General features: G+C 42.3%; 1 protein-coding gene across 4 annotated transcripts in view; it reads left to right on the top strand.

Annotated features, from left to right (window-relative positions):
• zdhhc14 (zDHHC palmitoyltransferase 14) overlaps positions 1–26,252 on the top strand; it is a 54,605-nt gene that overhangs the window by 16,877 nt on the left and 11,476 nt on the right. For all 4 annotated transcript variants that reach the window (XM_080479928.1, XM_080479926.1, XM_080479929.1 and 1 more), the window contains exons 3-6: positions 1,769–1,929; positions 18,324–18,476; positions 22,768–22,905; positions 24,044–24,092. In XM_080479928.1, coding sequence (XP_080336054.1) covers positions 1,769–1,929; positions 18,324–18,476; positions 22,768–22,905; positions 24,044–24,092 — 501 coding nt within the window. The remainder of the gene's footprint in view (positions 1–1,768; positions 1,930–18,323; positions 18,477–22,767; positions 22,906–24,043; positions 24,093–26,252) is intronic.

Below are 26,252 nucleotides of genomic sequence, written 5' to 3' on the forward strand. Positions count from 1 at the left end.
GCAAGGTTTCGGCAAAGGCCTGAAGTTTGAATATAAACCTTTAGTGGGTGGCTTACATTAGGCAGCATTAGGCACACCCTCAGAGGTCTGTTAAAGTCCATGCCTTTACAGGTCGGGGCTTTTTGGGATCTAAGTTTGCAGTTCTAAGTGTGTGTTTCCTGATTCATGAGACCTTACGCAGACACTTTCTGCAGTGGTGCCCCAGCCAGAGATGGGAATGTGTCCTATCAGGATATACTACCTGTAGGTGTGCCGAAAACTCCACCCTTCACAGGTCAAAAACCAGCGCCTGGCAAACGGTTGAGAGCAAAATACAAGAATCCCTTTCAGAGACTGCCCAAGATAAATTGTGTATATTGGATGTTGAAGGAGTCGGTCTTCCAGTACACTGACCTTAGCAACTGCAGGCAAGTTTTTAACCGGGGAAATGTTTTACTGCTTGATGTTGCCCCGCCTGCAGCCTCCTGCTGATGTTCTAGAAAACACAGGGTTTTTTTCTTTTCTTTTCTTTTTTTTCCTCTTGTCATTGTACAGTCTCACTCCAGATGTAGAGAGCAGTCGGACCGGCTCGTTTACCCATCGGACAGAGTCACAGCTGAACTATTCATAAGAAAAGAAGAGGCATCATTTGTATGACATGAATGTTTTAGTTGCTGTTTGTGAGTGACCCGTGTGACCATGCTAGATAAATAGTAGACTCCTCTTATCCCCTCATAGCACACTGCCGAAATGGAAATGATAACGGCCCATTTTCTGCAAACGATATGTTGGCCAACTTTCTGCAGGGTGAATAAGAGAAGTATTTAGGTGAATGCAAGCCGCAGTTAGTACATAGCATAACTCAGGAAATGCTCCAGGTTCAAATTTACATTCACTTATTGGCCGTCCACAGCATGCCAAGCCTAAATATAGTTCAGCTGGGTTCATCAGATTAACTGATGTTGGCACAGATCAGCGGATGCAACTGCCCTCCTAATGCTTTGCCATCTGAAGGCTGGAGATGGTGTGATGTGGCGTCAGTGATATAATGTGCACCCGCAAGCCATAAAGTATGCTCTGAGAAAATAAAGAGGCGTACGGATAAATGTTCTCCTAGATTTAGTCCCACAGTTTGCAGTCATTTGAGTGGATGTTGCTTTTTTGGGGGGAATATGATATGAATGCACGTTTAGCTTGTAAAGCAGGACGTTTTCAGTGTGATTTACAGGATTGCTTTATTTACATTGACAAGCTTCCTCTGCTTCTCTCGCCATGTCTTTGTTGCATTCCTCACCAGCATCCACAAAGCATATGGTTACCACATGGCTTACTATTTAGTTTTTTCCTGCAGTGGCTCCTCATTGCCCACACTGCACCTGATCCAGTCGGCCAAAGTCTAACAAATGAGCCCCACCAGTGTTAGATTGCATGTGATCACCTTCACTGTGAGACTTCTAATGGGATTATGTGAAAATGGTCTCATTAGAACAAATTACAACATTGGAGGCTGACCCCTAAGTGTGCATCTGCCTGCTAAGTGGTTATATCTACTCAATAGTCATTAAGCACTAAGTCATCGGTATTACAACTGACTGAACTTAAGCACTTGTCTCAGCTGGTATCTCAAGATCAAGCTGACTTTGTGACATGCACTAATGTTTAAATTGAGGCCTTACGTGGAGGCTTTCTTGGCGCGACTGAGGCTGAACTTTCAAATGGCCACAGCCACATTTCTTGTTTGAATGTTTCTGAGCGCTCATGTTCTCATGTCCTCTTCTCGTCCCGCCAGTTGTCCGTTCCTGGCCTTGCAGCTGACCCCGGTCATCCCAGTCATCGGCGGTGTGCTCTTTCTGTTTGTGCTGGGGACCCTCCTGAGAACCAGCTTCAGTGACCCTGGAGTGCTGCCCAGGGCCACCCCAGACGAAGCTGCTGACCTGGAGCGGCAGATAGGTAAGACCTTTAGCCATTACTAGGCAGAGTGAAATAATGAGTTTGTATTTAGTTTTTTTTTGTTTTTTTTAGTGGTGATTGTGTGTGCCACAAGGCCAGGTCAGCGACCCTTTGAGACAAAAATTGCAGTATAGATTCATTCTAATTTTACATGTTGTAAATGCACAATACTTGTGTAAGGCACAAGTAGAATCAGTGAGGGAGAAGTGATGTAGAGTAGTGCCTTATAGTATACTTGATGGAGTTTGATATTTTTTGGCTGATTTGTATTTGTACTAAAAAACGAAGTTGGTGTCTTTAAATGTAACTAGAGCTACTTCAATATATTGGCCTTTGATGAATTTATTGTACTTTTCTGAGGGACTCTGAGGTATTCCTTAGTCATAAAGTGGATTTTGAGAACTTCTGAATCTACGTCATGACCTGAAAGACAAAGCTGTTTGTACATTAGGCATCACTTCATATCTGGTAAGTGAATTACCACAGAACAACACGAACAAAAGTCCACGGTGACTCAGACAAAGCTGACATTGCCTCCTTTCATTCACTCAGTGTGTTTCTGAACCTCAAAGCGGTGTGTCACTGCCTGTTTTTCTCCACATTGTGTTGGTTCTTATGGTTGAAGCGGGGCTCCAGACGGTGACTAATGTGTTGCATTTCGGGACCACTCTGAGGCTGCAACTGTTAAACAGATTTTAATTGAAGGAAAACATTTTAGTTCGACATTCTCTGTGATTTTTTTTTTTTGTCAGAAGCAGTCTAGTCGCTATCAAGGGTTTGCATGCGTGCATTAAAGTACCAGGTACAATTAGGAGGGCATCGTCATCATCATCCTGGGCAGTAATCGGATATACTGTGGGGTCGTGTTTTACTTCAAGTACATTCAGAAGTACAATAATCTTAGTCTGCGAGTCACAAGACGGCATGGCTTGTTTGTCGATAGGTGAATTGTTGGGCTTTTAGTTCAGTCTGAACTGTGATGTTGTGCTTTTTACTAAATGTCATGATAGAAAATCTCTAAAAGAAACAATTTTGCCTTTCATCTGTTATGTGTATTAATTACTCTTTTGTACTAGTTAGTAGTACATCTAGGAAATGTAACTTGTAAATTACATTCAAACATGTCTTTCAATTAGGATTAATACATTCATTATTTATATTACTGTAGCTTTATTACTGTAGTGTTGCTGTGTCACATCAGCCGAGCTGATTTTACTCATTAAGTTCATTTGTCTGCTATATTTAACTGCACTCTCCCCTGGAAATGCTGCTAATACTAACAGTTATGTGAGCTTTATTAAATTCATTACATCATCAGTTACTAAAGCATTGCCGTCAAAAGCTGTGGCGTTACTTTCTCACACTTTTTCCCAGCATCGTTTGAGCAACATTTTAGAGCATACTCCACATTAAACCCACGTTATATAATTAGTTGCTCACGCACCAATCGTGGCAGCTGCCACACAAGGTGCTCACTCACCTTTGAGAAGCACCTCGGGGTTCAATGTCTTGGCTAAACATATTTGAACACATGGACAGGGTGAGATGGGTTTTCTACCAACTGAGCCACAGCTGCCCTGCATCCACCCAGTGTTGCCTTCTTAACGCTGATCGTTCATTTGAAATGATCAGTCGCTTTATAGATTGCAAGCCACAGCGAAACACAGCCCAGTGTCAGATGTCAGCAGATGGCGTCCACTATGTTATCTACACATTGGGATGTAGTTTTATTTAAGCATTTAAGTGTCATTTATCACAATGAACTGCTAAATCAGAGGTGAGGTGAAATTATTGCACATTTTTATTAACAAGTAACAGTTGTTGCTGATTTTTTTTCCACTGTGTTTTGCATTGTTTTAGGAAAAAGTCAAAAGCTGTATTGATCCTGTCAAAATTCAAATGAAGAGAGTAGACGAACAGACGTAACACAATCCGGAGGCCGAGAACTGAATAACTAGTTGTAACAGGATGTTGCAGTAAAAGCTTGCTACTTTTTCTTGCAAATTTACTTTGCATCAAATTAAAATGTGACATCCACAGGCATGGTGAAATGAACTGAGGCAAAGAGTTCAGAGTGCACCCTCCCTTTCTCTTTTTTTAAAGAAATGTTATGTTTTGCAATAGGTTTTGTGAAAAGTTGATCAAATATGAACCTTTTCCTAATGTACTTGTTCTTATCTGCACAAAGATGTGTCATTAGATTAGTTTCTATGCTATAATTTTCATGGTTTGACCTTATGGGGATCCAGAGCTGGATGTGGCGCATATTAAAATGAATTCCACATCCCTGATATTCAATATGTCATTTTATTGGACTCTGTGCCGCTTTCCATGCGCAGGAGTGTTGGAATTATGCCACCTCCATGGCGATATGCACTATTTCAGCTTGTTACTATCGGGCCATTTCCAGTTGTCCGATACTGTAATAGACCACAGCAATCCTCAGTGTTGAGCTAGAAAGTTATTCATGACGGTGGATGTTTTCCAGGTCAGGATTTGTTTCCAGTGTGACTGCTTTGTATACATGCAGGAAAACGACTTTCAATCGCATTTTCGGAGTTGACTATGAAATTCAGTCTTTGCTATTTCAACCTTCAGAATGTGAATACTGCAATTGACTGTCTGAACTGCAATTATGAATTTCTCTACGCACTTTGTATTCATGCTCAACAACGCAACAAATTTTGTGAACCAGGTGGCGTCCTATTGCCCCGATTTAGTCAGATTTCACTTGAATATTTAGACATTACATCATATCAGAAGTCAGAAATATAAAAGTAAAAAAAAATTAAAAATCTAATGAAAACTTGCTGACTCAGTCAACAAGCTGTTCCACTTTTGAAACACTGCTACTGAGAACTGCAGAATCATGATAAGGGTAATGATCAACAACGATATTGCACACTGCATCCTTACTTAATATCAATATATCAATCAAAGTCCAGTTTAACAAACAAATCAGTTTCTTAGCTGTCACGTAAATGTAATGATCGACGGTAATAGTTGCTGACATGTTTAATGATGGCCAGCTTGTAGTTCTTAATGAGGCCCCGTTCTGATGAAGAAAGGGAACAATCAAGGCCTCTAGACCGGAATTTACTTTAGAAATTATGTTAGTTCAGTTACTGACTTGCCATTCTGCAAAAGTGCCCATTGCCCTGTAGCTAAACGGATTATCAACCACTTAACTCAAAAGTTTAACTTTTTAAACCCCATTTTTAAAAACCCTCCTTTAAAGTTCTCTTTGTTTGGAATGTGAGGATTCTTTTTCCCAGCCGTGGTCTTTTTCCGTGCTCCGGGCCAGCCGGGCCTCATTAAACAAACTCTGGACCAGCTTAATTAATCTCATTAGGAGACTTAAAAGCTTTTGGAGGGAAGGTACAGAGACGAGAGCTTTGAGCGCCGGGCAGAAAGAGCACTGTGCCAGAACACCATGTTATGTTGGCATGCTTTTTCTTTTTCTTTTTTCTGTGGATAAACAAATTAAAGGCTGAAAATATGAACAGCGCTGACCCAAATATTACTTTACTCTCTCACCTCCCCCCCCAAATTGCCATTTGTGCTGTGCATCTCCTGGCGTAGCAGTTAGCTGGAGCGTGTTGTTCACTACCAGATGACTGTTGTTGTGCATCGCCTCTCGTCGAATCGGCATCTGCACAGGTTGTAAAATGACACAGAGGCGTTTCTTGAAGAGGAACTCTGCTGCATTTAACTACTTGGCTCTTATATTTGTTCGGGCAGATTTGTTGTTGGTTTTTAACGGTCTTATGACTAGCTCAGTTGCAAAGATGCGTGTTTGCAGGGACTGGCCACAACTTTACTGGGGAGTTTACTGCGTCACAGTAACACATGCATTCAGACAGATGTTACAAAACGTAAACTCCACACCACATGAAGGTTAAAAATCGAATTTCCCGTTAAAACCTACTGTCCAGATGATCCTCTCATCATCCATCAAACGTTCTTTCACTCCCTTGTTGTATTGTAGCTGTGGGGTAATTGGCTGGAACAGTTTCGGACGTGTTCATGTCTAATTGCTGTTTACCAGAAAATGTTTTCATCATTGTTTAGGTTAATTAGATTAAGCTTGCTTTAATTGTGGAACAGGCTGTGATTGTAATGCCCTTAAGCCTCTGTAGTCTGTTACTGATATGTCTGACCTCCAAGACGGTGATGAGACTGCAGTTATCTTCTATTTGTGAGAAGGTCTCCCACACCTGCACCAGCACATGAGTACTTCATAGCTATAAAATCTTGGAAATAAGCCACTCAGAGGTAAAGGTCACTGCATTTTCCCCCAGCTAGTAAAAAAACCCTTGTTAAACGACATTTCTTCCTAACAGCACTCGTTCTCCCATTTTCTTTCTTGTTTTTCTTTCTCTTCAATCGGCATCCTACATTGATTGTTCATGCCTCCATAATTTTTTCCACCCAAACACACTCCACACTTCCTCCATAATTTTTTTTTTAAATGATGGATTTGTGGAGACGCACGCAGAGCAGTGTTGTTTTGTACGAGAAGTGGTGTGGCAGCTTGATATGCAAGCTGTTCGCAGCACATCTGTTTGCTCTTAACTTGATCATCCAGCCCCATCCCAACAACAACAAGGCCGACTATATCCTCCAGGAGAAAACACTCACTTCTCTCTCTCTTCTTTACTTTTACTCTCTGTTGCATTTGTCCCTCTCCGTTGTCCACAAGAGTGTTTGCAATCAAGTTGGATGTCCACCCTAATGCCTTGGTCACCATTATATATCTCAGTCGGTTTGCACATGCATGCTCTTGTCATGTGCTTCTCATTCTTCATTTATAACTCCCTGAATTCCAACATGACTCATTCCCAGCTATTTTTTTTTTTCCATCTCCTGACTGTGACGGCTGTTGTCCGCTTTCATTCATTAAGTTCTTTTTTTTTTTTTCTAAACCAATGTGTCCTTATGTAACTGTTCAGACTCTGACAAAAACAAAGTGGCTGACAGACTAAAGGGAACATGGCAACATTTTTCACGTCATCGCAGCCATAATGAAGCGTCTCTTTTCCACTTCAAGCTTTGTCTCCCATCGCTTCGGGTCACTTGTGAAGTTGCTCATAATCTTTTCTTTTTTTCTGTGGAGCCTTTTGATTTACTTCTAAGAAAACATGAAGACCCCACCTCTGATTGATCACAACATTACTGTGATAAACATGCTGACATGCTAACATACAAAACCAACTCTACTTTTGTTTCTAGAAAGTGTCTAATGAATTTACTTTGGGTGCTTTGAAACAGGTTATTTCAAACCAGAATGCACATTTAGTTTGAACTTAATTGTAATCAAGCCATTGTACTTTGGTGCGGCTGCATTCATACCAACTTTTCTTGACCAAAGGCTACTTTAAAAGGGTGGAGCGTCGTGTTTCCGTGACTACTGGATATGACGACTCAGCGTAACGTGGTTATGGATTGAAATTTTTTTTTGCCGTCATGCAACATTGCTATAAACGGGCGATGAAGCAATTAACTGTTTCCTCAACATGGTATTCACATCACTAATCTTGTATTTTATTGATATCTTTGCATGTATAAAGTCATCTGACCAAATACATAAGAGAGAGAAAATCTTGCCTTTGTTCTAATTTGGGATAAAACTTGTGGCATTCAAACCACTGCTGTGGCGCAGCTCCATCAAGACCGCCTCTTCACGCCATGGCTTCCTCACCGGCGTAGCGGCACTGTGCTAGGACCGAAAATTCAACTAAGCCAACCTAAATACGACCCGTTGAAAGCCCCCGAGAAATCTACAAATATTTCAGAATCTTTTAGGGAAGAGTTCTGTGGAGGAGGGTCAGGCGTCTGGGCCTTCACCGAGACGGTAAAGAAAATAGTCATGATGGCAGGTTGAAACTTAAACAAGATACTCAAAAACAAAACATTTCACTTTTTAGCACTTTTGATTTGTGTTCTGCAATTTCAACCATAACAATAGCTGGATAGTTGATATAAGTTAATAGCCCTGAGTCAAGAGTTTAATGGTTGTGAAGTATATATATATATATATATATATATCACTGATAGGAAGAGGCAAAAAAAGTCCTTGGATGACTCCCCCGACATCAGATCTGGTCATTACACGGGACACAGGACACATGCAGCCCTCAAACTGAACAATGTGGGCCCATTAGGCGCAGCAGAAAACCAGAACGTACAGAGAAAACCATGCTGTGTCGAGTTTTTAGCAAGATGTGAACGTCTATGGACTAATTTATTGTACTCCGAGGTAAAGCTCTGTGCCTTTTTATAGAGAACTGTTCGGAATTAAAATGTGAATCACTGTAACCAATTACCTTCAAGACCGCTACAGAGCAGGAACACTCGCTTTTTAGAACCATGTAGTAAAGTACTTTGTACGGAGAGATGTATTCATATTAAGCAGAATTGAAGTCAACGTGTGGCTCAGCCCTCCACGGCAGTCCCAATTTTTCATGTGACCACTTAAGAAAAGTAATTGTCCGCCCTTGCCCTACACTGTTTTAAATTCTTGTGAAATAAATGTTCCATGCAAATCTCTAATCAAGTGGAAAGAACGGTTAGCATTTCCTAATTGACTCAGGTGGCAAACCTCGTGATTTAACGCTCAGCTCAGTGCATCAAAATGAAAGCACACTAAATCTCTGAATACTCCAGCATCAGTAGTCGAAACAGTTTAGTAATTCACCAACGGGATCATAAATAAATGATGATGTTTTCAAGTTAAAGTGCTGCAGGGCTCAAGTTCGACACAAATCTTATTGATCTGTTGACTCCACGCTGGAGGACCTGGTGTCTGCACAATATGAGACACAGGGGTTTCTCATCTTTCCCGTATCTTAACGGGGGAAGCTGATAGCTGGAACTGTCGTGGCCGTGTGCCGGCGTTGCTGCTGTCTGCTGAACGCTTTCAACTTCAGATGTGAGTGGGTGGCGTAAGCTATATCCTACATCAAATGAAATCCAACTTGTTTGCACAGGTTAAAGTATATGAGGCACCATTCTTGTCACACCACAGTGAAGTCCCGCCGCCGTAGAAAAGCCACGTACTCCTATTTAGGATGAGAGAATAGAGGGTGGGGTCAGGAAAGGCAGCACAGGCTCTTGTTTATCTGTGCGTGAATTCAAGACGAGAGCTGATTTTTCTTCAGCGTGCAGCATTTGATGTCTATGCATGTCTGCCTGCCTGCCCAATATGTCAGGACTAGACAGGCTGGCATCAGTTCAGCGAACACATGCCAAATCCAAAAGACTCTCTGAAGCATTAATCAGAGTGAAAGATGGTGCGAGCTGCCTGTTTCCTTCTTTCAACCTAATATGGTCCAAGCTGGTGAATGTCGGTCTGACTTGCTGGTGTTGGGTTTTTTTTATTTTTGGATGCCAGCAGAGGAAATAGATTTTGTAAGGCTTAGCGATCAGACAGCTGGAGGAAGGATGGGTACATCAGCAGTGGATGCAGTGACATTTAGGGTTGAAAGGTGGGGTCGTCATACATCATGTCCTTTATTTTCATTGCATGTAGAGTGGCTGAAGAAAGCAAACCAGTCAGTTTGTGATTTGTAGTTGGTTTACGAAGACGTGCTTGACGTCTTTCATTGAGGCTGGGTCGTCCTTCTCCAACCCAAAAGTGTAGAACGCATGCAAGCCAGCATGACTGATTGTCTCAACCTTAAACCTTCCTACGGTTCCAGGAGTTGATTTCCAGCCTTTTCTGCCTCGATTTCTGTCATTTCTGCCATAAACCCCCTGTCAAATCACTGATTCACCGAAATATTACGGTGAAGCCGAATTTGATGAAACATTTGCTCATTTGCATCATTGGTAATCTTGTCATTTTATTGTAACCCACATTAAAGACGTGCTTTATAAAAGTACTCATGGCAGAATTAAACTGTGATGCCACACTGAGAATACCCAGGCTATTCCAAGCGAGGGCAAAACGGAGCAAGCTTGAGTCATTTTCCGAGAGTCTGCTTAATTACATTAGATACAGCTTCTTCTCTCTGAAGCGATGAGACACTGCAAGCATGCACGTGGGATTTTAACACCTTGTAGGTCTGCTAACTTTGACTTTTGTTGGCTGTAGACAAATTTAAAGCACCACTATGTATCAGCTAAAGCTTATGATTATGAGACATTTCCTCAACGTCCCAGAGGGCTCTGCTTCTTTCCAGCTTGGCACGGGTGTCCCTTTAAATGCTGACCGCTGTGCCGTTAAATGCCACTAAACATGGCGATCTGGCACTATTCTTGAATTAATCATCTTAGATGATGCAGTTCACAAAGCTGTATTGATCCTAACCTGCTGTTAACCGCCAACTGTATGAATTAAAAAGAGGAATAAATGAGCCCAAGCACATTGGTGGAGCTGTGAAGTGGCTCGCACATACCTTGGAAATGCCTTATTCATGCAATATTATTGCTTTTATGAATTTAGAATAAAATGTTATCTTCTCCCAATGCTTGGTGCTTGGGTGTTCCTCATGTAGCAGGCAAGATTATTTTATTTACATGACAATTAAGTCTTGACTCATGCTGGTACTTAAACTGCCGCAATGACTTTTTTGCTTCATCCTCACCCTGCACAACAGAAGAGCAGCTAGCTGAATGCAAACCAGTGTAATTATATGTATTTTTGTCCAGTTTTGTTTGCTTTTCCACGCGCCATTGCAACGTGTCTATCAGGTGCTGCTTATTGTTCCATCTGTATGAAACTGTGCTCAGGTGAATCTGCCTTCATGTAGCATTTGTTAACAAAGCCTTAAAAAACCCAGGACAGTATTATATAACAACAGTATTTATCCGTACCTAATACAATTTAAAGCCTCTATTGTATCCCACTATTCATTTCACTTTGATTGTGTGTCTCTATATCGAGTCGATCTCACTGCCACAGGCTAAATAGCCGTCTTTTGTACTCTCTGTCCTCTGCAGACATACATTTACAGGGACATAGTAAGTCATAAAGAAAGGATGGTCATTGTGTGACGGAGCTGCAGGCAGCAGTAACAGAGGAATGCACAGGAATGGAGCAGTCACTGTTGAACTTAAGCAAAAAATAAGAAATTAAGAAAAACGACAATGGCAACAACCTACTATGGTGTCAGTGTATCAGTATGGATTGGAACAACATATAAATAACTTACAGTATTTCAGACACACAGTACCTTTTATCAAAGTTATTGGCAGGGATGTAGAGAGTGTAGTATTGTACTGTTGTAGTTAAGAATACCTAACATGAGTCAAGACCAAGACTTTAAGGTCAAAACCACTCTGGAGTACTCCAACACGAGTACAGTCTATACTGATACAGAGTTCAGATAACATTAAGCGCATTAACTTGTGATTATGGTTTTATTACTTGTTTATTTGTATTTTCTTGCCACCCTCCGCTCTCGTAGTGCTCGATTATCCAGCAAGCAGGTGCAGCAGTGCTTGGGTGTAGTCTGCTGATGAATTGTAGCCTTGTCCAATACGTGACCGTGCCGTCTGTCTCGTTGTCGTCCTTCACTCTGACACATGTCACATCTCTGTAGCCAGACCACTGGACTGAGTGTTCATGGTCTTGGGCCAAGGATTCTCTCAGCTCGCGCAGCAAACAAGTCCGACAATGTCCTCAATACACTTTTTCACTGTGAATATCCTGATTTCAATGAACTACATCTGCTCCTTCAGTACTTCAGAGTGGCAAACTTATTGATGAAAAATGTGACTCATCGGCCCTGATAATTTAGATAAGGTTGGATTTTGTTGGCCAAGCTTGACCAAAGCAGAATCCACTTACGTAGTTTATTTGTTGAATGAACGGGATGTAAAACTTGTCAGATGCTATGAAGAAGCACGTCGGATCAACACAAACTTGTCACTGTCTGAATTCAGCCACATTGGTGGATTTTTCTTTTGCTGTGCAAGTCCTGTGTTTGAGTAAGTGCAAAACATTTTTTATTTATTCAAACAGTCTTTAAAAAGATTCACTAAGTTGTTTCAGTGGTGTGACAGGTGGGACTTGGCTTCAAAGCAAAGTCACACAGGAAAATCCTTTTGAGTGAAATTTGAGAGTCGGGAGGGTTTTTTTTTTTTTTTTGATAAGAAATAAATTTGCTGAGCTAATTTAACTTCAGTCGTACAGGGTAAACGATACTCATTCAGAGGACTAACCCTGAAAAAATTAACTTGTTTTATCTCTATAAATTAAAAAACCTCAAATGATTTCATGCTGCCATTTCCATGTGACAGACTAACAGCGACTCCAGGTATATGCAGCCATCAGACCAGTGGTCATTTATGGGTGTAGTGTATTGATTTAATTATAAATGTAGAGTAAACCTGGATGTCAGATTTCAAATGAATTGCACTGGTTCTTCTATGTTCAAGCCTATTGAGTCAGTATGAGAACATAAAACCTTAATGTGTCGTATAAGAAGTAGACGAGGTGTGTTACAGTCGTGACAATCTGACTGTACTTTACACACAACAGCCAGGTGGGGCAGATACCCAAACCCAACACCACTGTTTCCTTTAAAAAAAGTTTTTATGTTCATTGATACAATCAAGTGCTGATGGTTGCAGTTTTGCAAATGTATTATTTAACTTGCAACTGCAGTATGAGGCTGTACTCATTGATAACCTGTACTTGTACAATGTAAAAGCAACATGAAGCAGCTGTCCCTTAACTTTCCTCTGGCTTTCTGTCGACATCCCTCCAGGTTATTTATGTTCAGGTAAATACGTTGTTTTTGTTTTTATCAACACACAGAATTTTTAATGTCTACAATTGGTGCATGTTTTTTTTAAAGCACTTGCTCAACTATGTAAATAATTGAGCTGCCTAATGAATGATATCTTACATAGATTAAAGTCAGTGACACTGTTTGCTGCCGTATTCTTCTTGATTTTACTCCTCCATGGGTGAAAACAATAGCTCGAGTTTTCTCGCCTCCACATACGCCACAGGGTGGCAATTAGCTTCCCTTTAAACCTCACCAGGCAACCGGAGCAGTCTGGCTGACATTGAACCCTCATTTAACTTTGTGTATGAAGGTGTGAGCATGTGCACGTTGTGTGTGCGTGTTGTGTTACATCACTCTCCAGTCTACCTGGCCTTATTTTGCAGCTCCAGGATTTTTAGGCCTCAGTGAAGAATCTCCCACTAGACACTGATGTAAGACTAAGGTTTGGCTGCCAGGATGCCTCCGTGTACAAATGGCTTTGTTCAGCAGAAAAGCTACTTTGACACCCCCGCTCACACGCTGCTGTACTGCAGGCGCCTGTGAATATGTGTAGTGAATGTTGATGTGCAGGTCAGCGCATGCTTTGGGAGTGAGCACAGGAGATCTGTAGAAGTCGTATGTATTTAGGGTTATTTGTGTCAACACTTCAACACTGCCTCGTATTGGTTGGATTGAGTGGAAACTATGAAACTTTGTCCCAGAGGTGAGAGTTTTTGTTGTGTTCGCTGATACTTTTCAGCAGCTCATTAATCCTGAATTCGTTCCTCCTGGAAACAACACGGAAGAAGTCCCACTGGCAGTGTAACCTCACCACCAGCATGTATTCGTGACCCTTAATAATTAGCTTACCATCATAAGAGCTGTCTGTACACTGGCAGATCATCTGTAGCTTCTTCTTGTCATTAGTGTAAAGATCTGTATCTTTTAAGAAGCAGTCTCATGCAGAGTTGACTGCAGAAAATTGTGAAAACTCTGCTCCCAGATGCTCGTGCAGTTAAAAATACTGGACTTATAATGTGCAATAAACTCAAACAGACTTAACTTAACAATGTGTGTGCTCCAACATTTGACTTCCAAGTTGTGTAACTTCATCTGACAATCTGACAGCTCGGACACAGCGATGTGCACATTATCGAAGCACGCTGAAGTTAGTTTTCATTATTAGTTACTAAACTGTAACTGCACACATTTTAAAAGAAGTTGTCTCATACTAGTAACCAGTAATCCTGTGCTAATAACAACATTTTTGTCCCAGTAAATGAGATCAAACACTGAAAATTACCATGTTAGCTCCAGTTTGGTAAGCAGATTATCCAATGGTTTCTGTAGCTGAATGATTTTAAAGAAAATGTATGGCTGTATGTCACGTTGACAGATTAGATTATTCCAGGGTGATCTTTTTAAATGCATTAAATACGTCAAGAAATGTCTTCATTAAAACCTGCTGTTCACTCTTAGAGCAGTTAGAGCAGAGTGCTGTGTGACGACGCCTTGTACACGTACAAAAACACGAACCGTCTCATTTTTCTGGTGCCTTGTACACGGCGTTTCAAGTGAAAATGCATTTTTGTTTCAGACGTTTCTTGTTTACACAGTAACATTTTGAAAGAATAATGCACGTAGTTGGCATGTAAGGCCAATATTAGAAGCTGTTGTTTGTTTTTGTAATGAAACCACGCAGAACTGCACATGACTGGTAGCAGCGTTTCAGAAAAGCCCCCCCCCAAGCACCGTTGTTTAAAACAGACACCCAAGATGCCACGAAAGTTTGGTGTTTTGACGTTGTGTAAACAGGACTTTATTCATTTTATTAGTCATCAAATGTTCAGTATCTGAACAGCGATTGTATTAAAATCTTACTATCGGAGAGGGTTTCCCTCGTGCTTCACCTCGTTGTCGTAGCTCGTCATCACTCCTGACCCTCTTTGAGCAGTGCGAATTATTTTATTGAAACAACGGGACATCTTGAGAATTTGACATTGTGAAAGCTGAATTTTGCTCCGAATTGTTCTCACGCTCCCTCACTTGTTTTCGACCTCAGCTGAGAGGGACGGGGACACAGAGGGAGTATGGAGGTCGCTCCCAATTGAAACCTCCTCAATCGAAGAGAAGGCACTGACTGCATTTCCTTTACTCTTCTTTAGAAATGTCAAACACCCACACAAGCCTCTCGGTGCCCCCCCCCCCCCCCCCCCCCCCCCCCCCCCACCCTCTCCCTGTTAACACACATACCTCTCTGTTTGCAATGCTGTAGGCTTCACTGTAAATGATCTTAAAATTGTCTTCCTACACACACGGTCTCCTCCTCCCAGCATGCGTGAGAGCGCTCAAAGCAAGCAGAGCAGTAATGGGATACAGACTCTACCTTTTATGGCTTTAAAATCACTATTATTGCTCTCATCCTCACCATTTAGCCTGTCATCACTGCTATCTGACTCCACCAAAAGCCATTCTGTGCAATTTGCTCCTATTGTTTCCTTCTTTTTTTTTCCATTCCAGTTTGAAGATTGTGGCGTTAAATGTATGTACAATTCCAAATTTTCATATTTACTGAACTAGGTTTCTCCTTGAGTTCCTAGCAGCCTTGCCGTATGGCTTGCATGAACTGAGGTACAACAGTAACTCTGATTGCACAATGTCGACTCCCATTGAATAAGACCTGCGAAACTACATATGTCAGTAAAGACATCAACTTATATTACCCCACAATAGGGAAGAGTGGGGCGGTGCCTAGGTGGGGGGTCCAGGCTACTTAATTGCGGTCTGGGTCCTCCCCCGACTTTGCACCACCCACAATTTTAACCACACTTAGTCATGCAGGGTCTTGAGGGGGTAAGCCGCTTTCGGGGTTCTGCCGCTTGTCAGCGGTAGAACGCCCGGGCCCCGCTACCCCCCAATTTTAAACCGCACCATAGACACACACATCGCATCCACCTTTTCAAAACACAAAAACACACCCTTACATACATCCAACACACATATAGGGCAGGGGAAGGGCGGGAGACGTGGCTCCCCCCAGCACCTCCCGCTGGGGTCCCGCCCCGGCCCGGGGTGAGTGCGGCTGGAGTACCGGGGGCGCGCTCCCTCGGGCGCGGCGCTTGTGGGGGGGCTGGGGTGCGGTGCTCCTTCTCCACTTGCTGTTGGATTGGTGGAGGTTGGGATACCGCGGTGGCCGGGAGGGGGCCCGGCCGGCGGCCTGAGGGTGCGAGAGTCATCACTCCCCCCCCCGTTCCGTGTGTGTGTGTGTGTGTGGGTGTGGGTGTGGGTGTGGGTGTGTGTGTGTGTGTGTGTGTGTGTGTGTGTGTGTGTGTGTGTGTGTGTGGGTGTGTGTGGGTGTGGGTGTGGGTGTGGGTGTGGGTGTGGGTGTGGGTGTGGGTGTGGGTGTGGGTGTGGGGGTGTGGGTGTGGGTGTGGGTGTGGGTGTGTGCGGGGTGGGTCATGGGTTGGGTTTCCCAATCAAGACCCGGGGGGAGGGGTTATGGGGCGGGTGGATTATGAGGCTCCTGGGGGTGTAGAGTTGACTGTTCTCCGACCGGGGCCTGCGCCGGGCTTCGCTTTCCTGGGTCTGGGGGCGGGGCTGGTCCGGGGCGCGGCGGCTGGGGCCGTCTCTGCCTTACCGGGTTGGGGGGGGCGGTGGGTGGGCCTGTTCCCGGGGGTGCGGTGGGACTCGCCGCCGGGGTTGGGGGGGCTCTCGGCCCGCTCGGCCCGGGGGCCCTGCTCCGGCCTTTTCTCGGCTTGGCGGCTTGGGTCGGGGCCTGGGGCCCTGTGCCCTTTGTCCTTCTCTTGTGGGCCCCTCTTGCCTGGGGGGGATTCCTCTCTGCATTCTCCGTCGGGTGCTTTTTGGGCGGGGGCGGGGCTCTCTGGGGTGGTTCGCTGGGGTCTCCCCGGGCCTGGGGGGCTTCTGTCTGCCGGGGTGGCGGTGTCCGGGCGCGGTGGCCTCGGACCCCGGGGTGTCACCACGGGTCCCCCCACAACAGTTCCGGCCACACCCAGTGGACAAGCCACACACACTCACATACACGCACACACACACACACACACTTTCACTCCTCACGAAAGGTGCTTCTGAAGTTGCTTGTTGTCTGTCATCATTTGCTCAAACTTTAAAAATCATGTTCCTCTTTTGTTGTTGCCTCTTTGTTATTTCATGTTCCTGCTTCACGTTACTGTCTAGATAGAGCTGCTCAGGCTGGTTAAATCTAGGAAATCATCTTACTGTCTAGATAGAGCTGCTCAGGCTGGTTCAATCTAATAACAGTTGGAAAGTATTTGGATGAGTGTGATTATTGCAAATAATATATGTAGCACAACAAGGACATTGTATGTTATCCCCTTCCCCCCACCCCCCTCCCCCCTCCCCCCTCGACTTTCTTCTCTCTCTTCTCTTCTCTCTCTCTTTGTGCGTTCCCCCCCGGTCGTGTACGGCAGCCATGCCAGCTTCTGACGGAGAAGGCAACAGGAGGAGACTCCAGGTCTCTCCCTGTTGCAAGACCAAAAACTGTTCTGACTCCGAAGGCTCTCAATCACATCATATTGTTGGCCCAAGCTGCCGAACAGGACAAGGGCAAAAGTAAAAAAAAAAAAAAAAAAAAAAAAAAAAAAAAAAAAAAAAAAAAAAAAAAAAAGTAAAGACATCATCCAGATATGCTGCTGCTGCTTTCAGGAGAAAAAGAAAATTAAGCAAAACAAGAATTGAGCATTTATGTGCTCAGATATCATTAGTGGAAGTGGAATGTGGACGTTGTTCCCTGATGAGGATCTGTAAGCGATCATTTCGACGCCAGTGTCCATACATTTCCTTCTACGTTTCTGTTGTTTGCTTGTAGTTGTAGGTGTAGGGAGTTATTCAGTTGGCACAAATGATTTTGCCACAAATGTTCATATTCAATACGAATTAATCACCCTTCCTCAGCAACACGTGTGATTCGCAGACTTTTTCCCAAACCTAAGATAACTGCCAACCCATCATGAGTGTTCGAGATCTTTATTTTATCTCGGGATTGACGCTTCTCAATAACATGTTGCCTCCGGAGCCAAACGCTTTCCTGCCATTAGTGTTTTTTTCTTGAACATTAAAATATGTCATATTTATGTCTTTTACAGTATCTGTGATTGCTGATTTGAAAGTTAAATACTTCAATATCAACATTATTCCGAGTTGAAGTAATCGTAACCCTAACATCAGTTTCAAGAGTTTTTATTTTGCTGTAGCTAATAGGCAGTAAGCATTTTACAACTCGTGGAAAATACTTCTCACTTCTACAATCTATTTATAATTTAATGCATTTCCTCTGTTTATCGCAGTTTAGTCACACTTTATAAACTAATTTGAGATTTTCAAAAAAAACAAGCAGTGTCACTGTAATAGTCACATTATTCTCAATAAATGTTTTTACATAAGTGTTTTTCAAGAGTGTCATTTTACTTGTACTTACATCTATTTATCACTTTGTTATGTACTTCGCTACAAAATCATAAGTTGGAACTGGTCACATCCTAAATTTCAATTGTTATTGAGTTATTTTATATGTAGACTTCATGTATATGACCACATGTATCTGTATTACAGCGTACGTGTGAGCTCTGCACTTTAGTTATTTTGCACTGTGATATTGATGCCTTTCCTTTTGTTTCCCCCCCATCTTGTTTTTTGTAGATGTGGCTAATGGCACCACAGGATACAGGCCTCCTCCCAGGACCAAGGAGGTGGTCATCAACGGCCAGACAGTCAAACTGAAGTATTGCTTCACATGCAAAATCTTCAGACCACCTCGTGCCTCCCATTGCAGTCTCTGTGACAACTGTGTGGGTGAGTGATAAAAATATTCTCTCTGTGTGTGGTTGTGCAAGTCGGGAATGTTCTTCCATTAGTTAAATGAACTCAAACATTGAAACCGATTATTAAGCATAAAGTCATCCACCTACCCTCTTTCCAGTGCAGAGTATTGTTGTAGTGTCAGTTTAGCTTAACTATATTTTTTATTCTGATGCGGTTCTGTCAGAACCAGCTCCCTCTCTGCAGCAGCAGTTTCAGCTACAGTAGCTATTGGATCACCCCCCACCCCACAAGAGCTGCAGATTTGGAGATCCTCGGACACTGAGTCATGTAGCCATTATGATGCGTTCTCTGTCAAACGTCCACAAATTCTCACACTTGTCCACTTTTCTGATTTTAAAACATCAACTGTGAGGACGAAATGTTTGCGGATAGTTGCCTTGAAGAACATCGTCACCATCATTCGCCTGAACAGTCAATGATATATCTATACTTATTTATCTACTTTTATGTCTCAATACAGTATATTTCACTAAAATGAATGATAAAAAATGATAGTTCCAACCTCGCATTGGCAGACAAAATTCACACACAAGTCACGCTTGTTCAACTCATGATTAAAGTGATTCCACAAAGATCGCATCTGTCTGAGAGAACAGGAGCCAAGCTCAATGTTTACTCTGCGATGCACACCTACAGGGAATGTACAGCACGTACAGTATGCTTGGAGGAGTCTGCATCCACAGAGAAAGAGTTGAAAATGAGAAAAGAAATAATAGCAGAGTGCTGCTGCTTTATACAACCACATGCTTTGTCTCTCCTGAGACAAAATGAAGAGCACAGAAAGTTAGGGAAAGATGGAGACTGTGATACAGCGGGCCTGTGTGCCTTTGTCTTTCTTATCTGGGTTCTTTGTGTGTTTTAATCTTTAGAGACAGCTCTGCTTTTGAATGTCTATTTCCTTGCCAGTTGTGGAGCTGACTGAAAACCTGCAAGACAATACTGATGATGTAGTAAACACAGGAATAAATAAAACGATAAGGTGGTAATCGGATGCAGGAAGGAGGACAAATTGGAAGCTGAAGAGAAACGATAAGGGGACATGGATTTGGTCACGTTTCAGGAAAAAGGTCAGGTTCTGAAATTAGGGCTCTTTTTTTTCTTTTCTTTTTTTTTACTTGTTCTGATTCTACCTTTTTGAAAAAAAGACCATAGAAATAAGTAAATCAGTCTCACAAGGTGCCTGAAAGGTTTTCCTGAGACCAAATATGGACGCACAGCAGTGTGACCTCAAAAAATCAAGATCAGGCATTTCCAACAGTGTTTAAATCAAAGTTGTGAGATGTGAGCTGCAGATGGGACATTTTTTTGCATTTTTTTTCCTGTCAGAGAATGATTTTTTTCTTTTTTTCTTTTTCTTTTTTTTCTTTTGCATCTGTAAATGATCTGCATTGGCAACAAACTGGATTGGCATTTGCCCTCAAACTACAAATTGGGATCACAGTGGAAGTGAAAAGAGAGTGTGTGTGTGCGCCTATCTGTGTCTGTTTCCCCCGCCTCTTGACTTCTCTGCCTTGCTCTCTCTGCCTCTGGTGTTGTAAAAAGCCATGGGGAGAACAAGCTCTTAAATAAGTTAGGAGACAGAATGGATAGGCCCTCCCTAGTGGATGTGGAGGAGATGAATATGGTCGAGTCACTTCCTTTTGAAGAGGGTGATCCCGGTGGGAGTGATGCAAGGAGCTCGGAGGAGCACTGAATAATGATACACACTCACCCCTCCTCTCCCCTTGCAGTCATGTTGTGTTCATTTCAAAACTCTTCATACTGTAATCGAAAATGATCTGACTGTTTGACTTCAATTTACAGCTTCAAGTTTCCATAAATACTGCATCTTGTTTTTGTGAGGAGAGGATTGAAATGTAGTGGCTGATTCTTTTGGCTGCTGCCTCTTTTTTTTTTCTCTCCCTTTCTGATGTGCTTAGTGAGAAGGCATTAGTGGAAGCTTTAATGATCCCACTCAGTATGAAATGAAAGAGACTATGGCAAATAATACAACAACATACTGGATAATTACCAAGCTTTAAAAGTTTAGTCTTCCGGTTTGAACTGAAGGGAGGACTGAATCACTTTCTAATCCAAAGTTCCTTATTATGACTGTTGATCATAATATATTTCTAGACTAGTTGTTTGAATGAGATCTTAGAAATGGAATTCTTATGGTGTTTAGGTCATTATAAGTCTGGGCCCAGCAAAATTACATCAGGGGTTCCTCAGGGCTTCATTGTGGGTCCACTATTGTTCAACATGTGTTTGCTTTGATGGGCTCAGATTTTGGATAACGGCAAAAACAATTTAACTTATGGAGATGACACACAATTCTACAACTGTCTTATACAACACGACTTAAGCAGTTTAAACATTGCATTTCTAGAACAGGTCAACTTTGGAATGTAGTTGGGTTTTTTTTTTAAGCCAAAGAAGAAAGATTACAAGTTAGCTTCAATCTGTGAGTCTAAAAAGCAGCTACAAAGCCAGATTTCTCCTTTTCCACCTCTATTGGTCACCTTTCTGATAGTAGTTTTTGACGTAATCTGACCAGCGTCCCCTCGGTCAGATCGGAGGCTCCAGTTTCGAGACGGGTTTGGAAAAGGCATTGATTAATAGAGACAAAAGCAGGTCACCTCACTGCACTGAACAAATAATGGTTCTGAATAATTAGTTAAGTAGCTCCCACTGTGCACAGCTCGTCACCCACTCTCGAAGTCGAAGCTGATTAAACGTCATGCTAACTCCTCGCCGTCCACTCTCCAAGCAATCAGAGAAATGATGTGTCCTCATGGTTCCTCCTGATGAAATACCACTAAGTAATTTTAATTAATAAAGGATTTCACATTTCATTTCTCGATTAGCTGAACACTTCAGACTGCACGCAAATGCAAGTTTGTTTCTATTTTTTATTTTATTTTAATGCCATGTGGAATTTCTTTAATTGTTAGTACTTTATTCACTAAAGCGGCTCAGATGTGGGTGAAAGAGGCGTAACCCTGAGTTCAGGACTCACTGTACCGAGGGGTCTGATGGGATTGTATCAGCGTTAACGTACTGGAAACTCTGCTCTGTGCAGACACAAGTCCGGCCCGCCACTGCTCACTTTTCTGCTCCTCCTTTGTCTTCATTTGCAGTTTGTCAGGCGTCTTCAAACATTCTTGGATCGAGGTCTCAATGGCGCCACTTTATCTGTTGACCTGGCAAAGTGCTCCTTTCACTCTCTCAACCTCACACAGTCCCACGGTGACAGGGAGAGTTTTTCAGCCATGCCGGCCAGCCTGCAACTTTTATTAGCCAGTTTATATAAATAGCTGGTGAAAAATGTCTATATTATTATGCCAAGGCCCAGAGGGACACTTCCATTTTCCCCATATTTCCCACAGTTCTTGATTTGGGCATTGTGTTCATGTGCAGTGAATTATTTATTATTAACATGATGTGGTCAAGAAACCTAATTTGTAGCACTGTAACTGTAGAATTTTCAGTTCTTGGTTTGTCTTACCTGACGGGTTCTTGATAATTTCACAAAACATTTAGACAGGCAGTTATGCATTGACGTCTCAGACACCAACAACTCCTCTGAGTCCATGGTTAAAGTCTGCAAAACAACAATAAAGTGCCTTATCTATCTATACAATCAATTGCTGCAGCGTTATTTGTGGAAAAAGTGGCACCGTGACTAGAAGCGATCATTGATATGAGCAAACAAACTCTGGGAACGGTTCAGTTACAATCGCTGGCATAATATAAACATTCTCCAAAATATGGGTGTAAATAGTTTTGCACCTGAAAGAGCATCGATTCTTTGAGGTAAAACGCCTTACAGAACTGAGCACCAGACTTACTACTGCCGCAGAGTAAATCTGGAACCAATCTGTGGTTTTGGTTTTGATGGAATTGTAGCATGTCTTACAAACATGCCCTTTTCTTTTTCTTTTTTTTTCTTTTTTTTTAAGTACTTAATATTCATTTGCTAGTATTTCTGGCAGGAGTTCCCTCTACTGTCTAAAGAGGAAGTACTTTCCCACAATCTGAGGATCATTCTGGTGCTCGTCCACTATCTTGGTCATATTCAGATTTATGAGGCAGTTTTTCTTGATGAGATGGTTTTCTTTTGATTTCTACCCACTTGCTTATGAGCACTGAAGTTTTGAACCTGTGTGCATCACAAAGATCTGAGACGGAGGAGGATCACGGTGGGTCCATGAAAGGAAAAACGTGTAGTTGTGAGTCCCTGCCTCCAAAATAAACTCTGTGTGTGTTCCTGTCTGTGCAGAGCGATTCGACCACCACTGTCCATGGGTGGGGAACTGCGTAGGAAGGAGGAACTACCGTTTCTTCTACATGTTCATCCTCTCGCTGTCCTTCCTCACCATCTTCATCTTCGCCTTCGTCATCACGCACATCATTTTAAGTAAGTGGCTAAAAGGGGCAAAAAAAAAAAAGGAGTGCTCCCGGGCACACACACACACACACACACACACACATGCACGCACGCACGCACACGCTCGCTCCCGGTGTGTCTCGAGCTGGCAGGTTGTAAGTGGGCGTCGTGAAAAGCTGCATCGTTCTGGCTTGTCACCAGCCGTCCAGCTGGGAGCAGGCAGTGGACGGTTGGGATCCCCATCTGTGCTCATGTGTGGTCAAATGACAGTCAGCAGATCAATGCTCCACCGGTGAATGAAATGTGGGTCAAGATTAGCATGTAGTGGTGATTAATATCTTTTTACGTTATTCAGTTTTCTTTGTCATCAGGCCATGTTGAGTCGATTCTCTAAGTTCTCTAGTTTGTATGTGTTTCCTGCTATTTTGATCAAAATATCAACAGACAGGCACAGTTTAAGAATGTTATCTGGATGTGTGTTTTGAAGCAAGCAAGTATATTTTAAAGCAAGATTTTTGTTTTCATTTTGGTGATGAAAACAACTCAATGTCTGTATGTGGAGCAAATGATCCCTGTAAAATAGATAGGTGAGACTTAAAATTGCACTTTTTCTTTACGAAAAAAAACAGATTTCACAATATACTGTTAATTATTGGCTCCGTATTGGAAAATATTGGGGATGACATTATTTCTTTGTGTTCTCATTTTACTTCTCAGTCCCCATAGAGATCAACTGGACTTTATTATCCACTGAATATGGAGAGTTGTAATTGTCTGTTTGCGTTCATGTCAATGAGAACAATTTCTAAAGACAAAGCCAAGAATAAAAACACATTCAACTACTCGCCAAACAACAATCTCACATTTCTGACTAGTTGAAGAAGCAATACAAACTTTCTAGTCTTTGTTCAAGGGTTTATATGTAGAAATTCGTTATTTAAGTTATCCCCCTAAAGGCTCGCCCATTTCGTCTTACTCACTCCCGAATTCTTCTCGGTAAGGGCTCTTCACCAGGTAATGGCCTAAAGCGAAGATGTACAACTCGAGATCTGATGGAAGTTTCCACATTCTGAGAGTGCTTAATGCTGCACGCGCCATTATGTGGAACACAGTTGTGTTGGTCTAATGGAAACTCTCTCTCTGCCTCTCTATCTCTCTGTTTTTACAGGCTCGCATCGAAGTGGGTTCCTCAATGCACTTAAAGAGAGTCCGGCCAGATATCCTTTCACTGACTGGCATTTCCTGTCAGGTGTGGGTTTTTCAGAAGAGAGAAAACGTTTTTTTCCACCATATGCTTAGCTGCCCATTGTTTATCTTTTCACATAACCGAGCAGATCCTAATTTAGGGTCCAGAACGATTGATTGATTGATGTCATCAAAATTAGATTTATACATAAAAGAAAACCGGAATAAGACGTCATAGATTTAGATTTTCATTTGTTTCAAGTCATATCATGAACATTATACCGAAGAGAAGGTCACCAGCCTTTATGTTTGGTTAATCTGGAGGTGTGACAAAAGGTTGGAAAACACAGACTTAATGTACACGGCTGTAACCGTCCTTGACATGGGTTCACTACACATTAAGGGGAGCCACATATTGTTCTTGTAGGTTAGAATTCATTTGCATGCATTTTCAGGAGTAGTTCCATCCCCTGGCTTGGATTTTTCCTGGCGAGGCAAACTGCTTGTGTGTGAGATGAGTGTGTGTGCGATGCGTGCTCCTCCATCGAGCCACAACAGCACGCGCAGCAGCTCTGCTGATTGATTCAGCCGGTTTCTGATTTCATCCGTCTCCCAACTCGCCCCGCTTTAAAGATGTGTGAGAAGGAGATTGAAAAAGAGCGCTTGTCGATGTAATACACAGCGTGTGTGCGTGTGTGTGTGAGAGATGTCTTAAGCTACTGCTTTTGTAAATACGCTGTAAGTCAGCTTATTGTCTCAACACAGCATTAGAGATAATCACATGGACTGTGGTTAAATCCAAGCAAGTGTTTAATTTTGTCATTTCAGTGTCGCATCATCTGACCGCAGCTTTGAGCTATAAATTGTTCACACAGAGATTTAAAGCTAATGTTGTCGTGCCAAAGCCTTGTGGCTCTCTGCGATACATGACCCAGGGATGGATAGAAAAACCAGAACCACAGTTTTACTTTTTCGTGAACCCGAAACAAACAAAAAAAATCTGAATTAAACCGATTTCAAGAGTTAATAAAGTGAATATCTAAACACCATAATGTGATATGCATTATCAGCTAACAGCAGTTATGTGATTACGAGAAATCGGCTCGTACAATCTGATGTCTTTATCCATATATAACCATTAATCATATTTATTTTGTTCTTTCGCAGCTATGCATGTGTTAAGAAAGTGATGTAGTCACAATTTGAGAGAGGACAGAAGATAACTGAAGCAACCAGTAATGTAATAACGGAGAAACATAATACCTGCCAATAATTTAGGATATTTTCTGTGTAATGAATCCAATATAACCGGCCTTTTCCAGCCCATAAATTAGTAACATGCCAACATATTTGATAAATTATCACAATAACATTTCACCAATCATCTAATAACACGATTAAAGTCTAATTAAAACATCCAGCCAATGATGTAATAAGAAATAGATAAATCTTCCTCATTAAAATGGAATGTTTTTTGTGCAGGTATTGGGCAGTGTGCTTTGCGGGTCCGTTTACACCACAACTGTGCTCGGAGCCACTGAAAACGCAACTTTTTGAAAACGCTTAGACTCTGTGTGAACGGGGGCGAAACACGTGTTTTCTGAAACGCTGCTAATGCGCACGAAGGCCCGTACTAAATAGCTCTTCTGCACACGTGAGAGTAGATGGCCAATAACAACGGCGGCCTCCGAAGTGGCATGAGTCCTGGAAATTCTAAAAACGGACATCATTTTCAAAACGTTTCTATGGAGACACCAAACTTTCCTGGAATGAAAATGTAAAAATGATGCGTCTTCACTTGAAACGTCGTGTCAACGGGGCCTGAGTGTTGCTCTATTATTGGCAGCAGGATTTTTCCAAAAATGTTGACAATGATTCCATTATTGACGGTGTTGTATTAGTGGCCAGTGCTACCACAGATATTAAACATGTCGAGGAGGAGCCAGTCGAAAAGGGAGACAAATTTTATTGTGATTGAAATGATATTCCTGAATACGCATAAACCTTGGTTGGGCATTGAAGGAAGTGCCTGCAAACACACCAAACTAACATATTATGTCGTTTATCTGATTATTGTAGTCGTGGAAACGAGCTCAATGTGGTTTGTGTGTATCTCAATCAGTATTATGTGGAGCCATGCTGGTTTGCATCTGGAATTCAATCGATCAATGACATCCACCATCATTTTATAG

The sequence above is a fragment of the Lipophrys pholis genome, assembly GCF_963383615.2.
Source record: "Lipophrys pholis genome assembly, chromosome: 14".
NCBI classification, from domain to species: domain Eukaryota; kingdom Metazoa; phylum Chordata; class Actinopteri; order Blenniiformes; family Blenniidae; genus Lipophrys; species Lipophrys pholis.